At 33.4% G+C, this 8593-nt stretch overlaps 1 protein-coding gene across 3 annotated transcripts in view; it reads right to left on the reverse strand.

Annotated features, from left to right (window-relative positions):
* Positions 1-993: 993 nt before the first annotated feature.
* LOC106467898 (uncharacterized GMC-type oxidoreductase Mb1310-like) overlaps positions 994-8593 on the reverse strand; it is a 30711-nt gene continuing 23111 nt past the window's right edge. For all 3 annotated transcript variants that reach the window (XM_022396105.1, XM_022396104.1, XM_013928283.2), the window contains exons 7-12: positions 7313-7486; positions 6875-7028; positions 5704-5849; positions 4736-4919; positions 2852-3080; positions 994-1364 (exon numbers count right to left, since the gene is read on the reverse strand). In XM_022396105.1, the coding sequence (XP_022251813.1) occupies positions 1223-1364; positions 2852-3080; positions 4736-4919; positions 5704-5849; positions 6875-7028; positions 7313-7486 (1029 nt within the window). In that variant the 3' untranslated portion in view covers positions 994-1222. The remainder of the gene's footprint in view (positions 1365-2851; positions 3081-4735; positions 4920-5703; positions 5850-6874; positions 7029-7312; positions 7487-8593) is intronic.

Genomic DNA, 8593 nt, shown 5'->3' on the forward strand with positions numbered 1-8593 from the left:
GATCGATTTTCTGCGTTGTTCAATTGTTTTCCGCACCTTAGACATGTCTAAGTATGTTCTACGGGGTCTCCTGTCATGTTTCACTTTCAGGATGAACCATTTACACACTCTGCAATTGTTCAAACTGCTAACCGAGGTCACTCTGTGTTTCTTTCACTTGTATACACCACTGAAATGTGCAAATAAAATTACAGGAACTGTGACCCGACACTTGTAATACATAAAAATTGACTCAGGGTGCCATTGACACTATTTAATAAATATTCAATAGTGTCAAGAACATGAATTAGCCAAACATGTGGACGTGTGTCTTGTTCATAACTGTACTATAGAAAGCCCCCAGTGGCACAGCGGTATGTCTACGGACTTACGACGCTAGAATCCGGGTTTCGATACCCGTGGTGGGCAGAGCACAAATAGCCCAATGTATAGCTTTGTGCTTAATTACAAACAAAACAAAAACAAATACTATAGAAGGTTTCAATTCTCCCTTTAATGTTTTGACCAATGTCGTTGATAATGGCTGACAAAGTAATGAACCTGTATCTATTAGAAATATATATCTTTGTTTTAATGCAAATGAAAATAGATTTCTTGAAGAAACGCTAATTATACATCCCAGGCACCTTCACACAGTCACAGTATGACGGTCTTAGACTTTGTTCCATAAATTTCTTTCAAATACAACTGAAAATTTTGACAACAGGATATACCTGATCTTCTCAGTCAAGGTTAGTAAACAATGACTTTTTTCTTTCAAGAAAACCGTAAAACATAGCTACAATAGAATGTTATGCTTATTATTTTATCGAAATCTTTCTTTTTATACAGCTCCTGAAAAAATACAGTAGGTTTTAAAGTATTTCTAGTCGAGATCTGCATAAACAGACTTTCTCTTTCAAACAATCCTTGAGAAAATAATCATAAGAAGTTTTGTTTTTTTGTTTTTTTAGTCAATACATGCAATGTTTAAGTTAATTATGACTTCCAAGATGTTTTGTACTGTTTTTATTTATCTACTAAGACATTATTATAATTTCTTGTACAATATGTAATTCATAACCATCGTTCAACTAAATTTCTTTAAATGTATTTTCTAATCTGCTTTGCTGTCTTGTGAGCATTTATCCTTGGCTCAGTTTGAACACATGGTCAACAAATGGAATAAATTCGTTTTATTTAATGAGAGACATATTTTAAGATTAATTAACCACCACGGATTTTATGTGTCACTGACTGCATCTTCCATGATAAATTCAGCTGCTCGTTCAGCAACCATGACAATGGCAGCATTCGGGGGTCCTGAAGTCTGACTGGGGAAGACAGAACCATCCACAATTCTGAGTCCTTTTACCCCTCGTACCCTGAAAGTTCGTTCCAAACAAGACATGAAATAATAAACCTATTGAACACATTGTCGTGCAAAGAAAAATATAAGCTCATTAATACTTTCTTAAAGCCAACAGTTGCTGAGATGTTTTTAGGTGCATAAGTTAGGTGTTAATGATTTTGACTCATGTATTAAGATGGAAAGCCTTTAATTTTTCAAGATGATGTTTTCAGGTTTTTTCTAGGACTTATAACAGGACAAAGTATTATAATGTTTTTTTATCATACAAATAAGGTAAAATTAATTCATTTCTATTCATTTATCTGATTCACGTACAGATTAATCTAATAATAAACAATACATTGCAATACAATGATTGTTATATGTTTTCATAAGGTTGAATATGGTTTGAGGAAAGAATTTCGCTTGGTTCTAAAGAGGTCAGTCGGGATATTAGAAAGTAAAATGTTAAGATTCTGTATACATTTATTCATTGTCTGTTTTTAAAATCGAATACAACATAATCCTGACTATTAAGACCTTCCAGTTTTTACTAAACAAAACAAAGGCAGACTCTTTCAAGGAAGTGCAATTAGAATGAATCTAGCATTTAATTGATTTCTAGAGGGAAAAATCCAATTATTTATATATAAAAACATCTGCTCAGGTACGGAGCATGACGGGAAACATTTTATAGCAAATAGATCTGAATAACAAAATCTTTGGATTGAGTGATTAGTTGAAGAAATGTCATATCGATCGACGTCTAGATTGCTGCAAGAAGAATAAGAATGGAATAAATAATATGCTTGTTTAAAAAAGAAAAACTATGAATAATAACTTGGAAGGGATTACGTATGTTATTTAAGCAGTTAAACTTCGAAAATAGATAACTAATATTCCATGAGACATATTTTTATCAAAATGGGGTTTCGATTTACAAACTCACGTGATTTGATAACGAATAGTAGGATTGATCGTCACATGATAATGCCCTCACGGCTAAAAGGGCGAGCATGTTTGGTGTGACGGGGATTCGAACCCGCGACCTTCAGATTGCTAGTCGATCCCCCTAACCACCTGGCCATGCCGGGCCAATACTTTGATTAAAAAAATTCTTGTCAAATGCCAGTGTAGACAGACAAACAGACAGACCTCCTGGTTTTCCAAAAATAACAAAACAAAAGCAGACTCTTGGGAAACACAAACTAAAGTGATGTAATTGGATTTTAGTGACATGGAAATTCTAAGTTTTGTTCCGATACGAATATAGAGAGTGCCAGTAGGTTATGTCAGCTCAGTCAAATAAGTTTTCGATGAAATACGCCACCTGTCTGGTAAGTATTATAATTAATCCGTGTTAAAATAAAGAAAGAACAGTGTTAAATGACTTATGAGAGAAGTCCTTCGTTAATTTGAACTTCATTTCTCTGCATTCCTTTCTGAAATGTTTCATATTATAGGACAAACTTCCGCAGCGAAATATTTAGCTGATTTCAATTTATACCTTTCGTTCCTTACCTTAGTTTAGAGTCCACCACAGAATCGGGATTATCGTCACTTCCCATGCGACACGTGCTCATTGGATGGTATCCGGTTATTCCACCAGTCCTTGCCCAACATTCCAAATACCGTGGATCGCGCATAGTCTGGTTGTACTGAGAACATTCTGAGTAATCTGGGAGGTGAAGTTTAACTCCTAGCCGTCGGAGAGGTTCAGATTTAGCGAGACGAGCAGCAAGTTTCATTGCTATTAAAATGTTCCGTTATTTTATTTGTAAGATAAAAAAGAATTAAGTATAAAATATAAACCATAATTCTGGAGAAAAAGGCTACCAAGGATTCTAGGAAAAAATAAATCTTATAATTATGACAGTTTTTATTTTATTCAGATATGAACGAAAAAGAGGCATAAAAAATTCGGAATTTGGTCATAGGATGAAATTATATTAACCTAATTTTTTATTCATACACCTTGTATTTTGCTAAGCTAAAATGTCATATTTTCATTTATATTGAGCTAAAATCCATGAAAACAAAGCAGAAACTCTGATTACAATTAATATAGATAATAAAATGTTCACAAATCATCGAGGTTTTTCCTTAATTTAACCTGTTAAAGGAGTAAAGTGAAAAACGTTAGACAAAAAAAAAAAAAAATTGACTGCAGAAGAATTTTGCTGTTATTATTATTATTACCTTAATTTCTTTAAGATGTACATACATATTGTATTCTGGAATGATCCAGAATAACTTATAAGAATATATCAATAATTTTGAAGGTAATTAGTTTAGAAAACAGTACACCATCCTAAGGCTAAACATAAAAGATTCCAGAATCACTACAGTTTTGTTTGTTTATAGTTAAGCACGAAACTACAAAATTGGCCATCTGTGCTATTCCCACCAAGAGTATCGAAACCCGGATTCTAGCGTTGTAAATCACCAGACATACCGCTGTGTCACTGGGGGGTATTCATTACAATAAAGCTTTATATTAGCTTCTACATGAGAAAAATTAAACCGACTTTCAATTAGAACGGCTGGAACAAATGTTTATAATTCAATGTTTTTAAAAGTTAAAAATATTTATACTCACCTATCTATTATAATATTCATATTATAATAAATATGAATTTCTTATGATGTATGTTGTATTATTTCATACATATAACTATATTTTAACCACTTCCGTTGAGTCTGTGTATATCACACAGACTTTTCATAGACATTTCAAGCATAATAATCAAACATATTTTTTCAGGAAGCGAAAAATGGGGCAAACAGAAATTCTGAGTTACTCAGTAGTTTGTTTGTTTGTTTTTGAATTTCGCGCAAAGCTACACGTGGGTTATCTGCGCTAGCCGTCCCTAATTTAGCAGTGTAAGACTAGAGGGAAGATGGTTAAGGAGCTCGACTTGCAATTTGCGGGTCGCGGGTTCGAATCCCCGTCCCACAAACATGCTCGCCTTTTCAGACGTGGGGGCGTTATAGTATGATGGTCAATCCCACTATTCGTTGGTAAAAGAGTAGCCCAAGAGTTGGCGATGGATGGTGATTACTAGCTGCCATCCCTCTAGTCTTACACTGCTAAAATAGGGACGGATAGCGCAGATATCCCATGTAGCTTTGCGCGAAATTCAAAAACAAACAAACAAACAATTCTTCAATAAAAATATTTGATAAACTGTTTTAAATTTAAACAGAAAATAAACAATTTCCACATCGATCACATAGTTAACTAAAAGTGTTAATTTTCTGTTAGTTTGAATTATCGATAATGTTTTATAGATTATCCACTTCTGTCACAATAAATGAAGAGTAAAATAATCAAACATACACAATGACACATTTAAACTGTACAGTTAATATCAACTTGAAGTGTGACATATGGTTACAATTTACCTTGTATAGTACATTTAACATCATAATCTTCTTCTAAATAGTGTGGATCAATTACTGGAGCGACCGATGGATCTGATGAAGTTAAGTAGATTTCTCCTCTTGAACGTGCGTGTAAGCAGGAAGCCAGAATAATAAATCCTTCTTTTGAATCGTTGTGACTATCGGGAAACGATGTTCTAAAAGCCTGAGAGGAAATGTGGTCATAAACAGCAAATGTATTTATTTATCAATAGTTAAAAAACGTAGCATAGTAAATATAAACGAATTAGACATGATAGGCTTTTGAAGAATTTTATAAGTTAAGTTTTTAGATGCCATAAATATTGTTGCTGGGTGAGCTTTTTCTGGATTATTCGGTAAAACAAATACTGCAAAGTCCACTACAGTTAATGATAACAAGAGCATTTTATTTCTCTAACTACAAGTCCTACAAGTACAACTTGTTCAAGTTGTATGTAACTAACGATAGGTCTAACTCACAAATAGATAATTCCTCAACAGAGACTCTGCTTACTAATGTTCTCATGCGTATGCTAATACTTTTATCTTTAGTACTTCAATAAAAACACAAATTGAAAACTTGCATCTCAGAAATAACTAAATGCCTGACTCAATAACCATTCCACCATTATAACAGACTCACGAAAATAAATTAATAACATCTTCTATCTCACATAACTCAGTAATATATTTTTCAAATCGTCTTCTACATTTTCAAAAAAAAACCAAGTGGTTATTTGGCACGCACTCATAACAATATATGGTGTTCTTGGGTGTGATTTTTAGACATCTGCATTGTTTTTGGCTAGTGGGAGGTTTGGACATCGATATATATATATATATAAGTGTCATTTGTTCTCTGTTGCTGCTACTGCATAATGTTTGGTGAAAGGGCAGCACAAAGTCAAAAACTAAAACATTTGTTAAATTAGACTATCTAAATTTACAAATGGTATCTTTAAACTTACATCGTCCTTAAAGTTGGCTATTTTAGCAAATATGTCAGCATTCACTGATCCCATGTTGAAAAGCATCAAGAAAAGAGCCGGATCAAGGGAAGATTGGGACATTGGAGCTCTGAGAAGTGCTTCTATTCCACTTTCTGCCAACACACCTGGAAGAGTAACAAATTAGTTTCCTGAACCTCAATAAATACACACGATAAGTTACAAACAAGTAATAAGAAGACAAACTTCTGTAAACTGTAGATAGGCCTGGGTTTATACGCGTAGTGAAACTCAAAATGATTTTTTAAACCAGCTTCTGCAAACTGTAGGTAGGCCTGGGTTTATACGTGTAGTGAAACTCAAAATGATTTTTTTTAATTCTACTAAAACTCTCAACAATAAATATGTTTGTTTTGTTGAATTTCACCTAAATCTACTTTAAGACTACCTGCGATAGCTGTCCCTAATTTAGAAGTGATAGATTAGAAGAAAGGCTGATGGTCAACACTACTCATCGCCAACTCGTAAGCTACTCATTTACCAACGAATAGTAGGACTGTCCGTCACATTTTAACGCCCTCACGGCTGAAAGGGCGAGCATATTCAATGACGAGACTGGAACTCGACCCTCAGTTTGCGAGTCGAACGCCCTAATAATCAGGCCTCTAATAAATTTGGATAGAGAGTTATTCATGCTATTGCATTATTATGAATATCGGTACTGAATGTAGGTTATCCAATGTATATATGTTAAAATTAATTCTTTGTTCCAATTACATTTTATATCCTCTCTCTCTCTTGTCCTCATATAGATGTTTCTAAATATTAATTAATAAGTTTTTTTATTGTCGTTTGTATTTGGAATAACTTGTTTATATAAGGTATAAGGAGAATTACTAGCCGTGGATAATTACTATAAAATCTACATTAGTTTATATTGTTTCATTCCTGGTTTATTTAATCACTTACAAAATACTATTCATGAGCTACTATTTGAATCATGTAAAATGTGTTTTGAATAAAATCCATGAATAATTTTAGTAATGTCTTTCAAGTCCAAGCTCTTAATTATACACTTGTGTGTCTTTGTATGCGCGTGCGAATGTGCGTTTTTATTATTTTAGTCGTTATAAAACTTATTTGAAAGTCATGCTTAGTATTTAGTTTAAATATATATCATGTGGGGACTTACCTTTTCCTTTAACAAAATAGTTCCACATCTGCCCAAGAGAGCGGACTTTGGAGGTTGTTATACTGGCTGGTCTGGATAAATGGAAGTACATAGGAACGTTTAATTGATCTAAGAGTCCTTGTCCAACAGCGGGAATGCTGGCCACGACCGGAATCTGTAAATCCAGAGACTAGGTTTTGATTTTAATTATGTAGATCATCGATTAAAAAAACTCCTAAGCCCACAATTTTACAGCTTGATTGTAGTTGTACAATTAATCTCTATGAATTTTAAAATCAGGATTCACAGTATAAATAAGCTTGGCCTGGTTAAGAAATTATCCTTAAATATTTTACACCAGTTACGATTTATTTATAGTTGAAACGAGTTGGATTTAGATACGGTTAAAGTGTTATTAAAGATACTATTAAGTTTTTCTTTAGGCTGGCCAGATCTTACCTTTAAACTTTCTAAGTCTTTCTGAGGCCCTATTCCACTTAAGAGAAGGAGATGAGGAGAACCTACAGTTCCTAAACTAAGAATGATTTCCTTCCGAGCACGGACATGTTGCACGTCTCCTGTAGGAATCTTTAAGATTTCGACAGCTGTTGCCCGTTTTCCTTCAAATATTAGCTGTTGATCATATCAAACATGTACAATGCACAACTATTTTTTTATATTTTTTCTTTATATAATTTTACTGAACTTAATAGATTATTGTGAGTTTTGAGCTTTTAGACCTTGTTTTTCATTCGTAAAGATTAGCTGGAAACATCTAATCTACCAGCTTTTAAAATACGTCATTGGCTATTAGTTGAATAAAACAGGGTAATAAAAGTTTAAATGAATAACTTTCTTTTTGAAATCCACGCATTCTAAATCTGATTTCTCAAATATTCACCAACCCTAAATCTCATTCATATCAAATAACGTTTTGTTTATGCAAAACTTATATAAGTTTTTTCTCACAGCGTCCCCAAGTGGAAGTCGAGCCATAAGCTTCATTCGACAAATCAGGAGATTTCAATAGATTTTGCAAGAACAAACTTATTGTTATACAAAAGCAATATTAAAGTAGGTGGTACTTACTTAAGGCTAATTCTTACATGAAATATAATACTAGTACTAATGTGTTTTTTTGGAAGAAGGTGCATTGAACGTGTTCTTTGGTTAAGGTGCCAGGTAGTAGATCGTAAGGTTAAAGGTCCGAGTTCATGATATACTGCTGAACATAGTTCGTAGTTTCAGTTGTGATGTCGTTATGATTGTGATAATGTATAGACGGAGGAAGCTGCTAATGGTTTTCCCATTTCTACTTAGCAATTATAATAAGGGATGACTATGCCTTAATCTTGTTGTTTCTGACCTGGCGGTTTAGAGCATGTGTCGCCAAAGTGTCAGTGAATTATATTATAGAATTCGATGACGATTATTAGTCACATTTGGAGACTAATAATGCTTAACAGCAAATATACAACGTTTCGACAAGGTTTCGTCATCATCAAGTACAAGTAGTTTACACTGACACAGATATATATATATATATATACAGTATAGAAAAAAGAAGTCACATGACCGGATACTGTTGCCCGACATAGAAGAGATATCTTGGCACCCCAGGGTGTTTGTTTAGAGTAGGGTTGTTTTGTTCAATTAAGCTAGATTCCTTGATTTTTCGTTTATGTATGTTTGGTTCTTTTTTTAAAATGATTGTGTTTTTAATAGATATACTATGGTTTT

This window comes from Limulus polyphemus, unplaced genomic scaffold (genome assembly GCF_000517525.1).
Source record: "Limulus polyphemus unplaced genomic scaffold, Limulus_polyphemus-2.1.2 Scaffold2785, whole genome shotgun sequence".
In the NCBI taxonomy this organism is placed as follows: domain Eukaryota; kingdom Metazoa; phylum Arthropoda; class Merostomata; order Xiphosura; family Limulidae; genus Limulus; species Limulus polyphemus.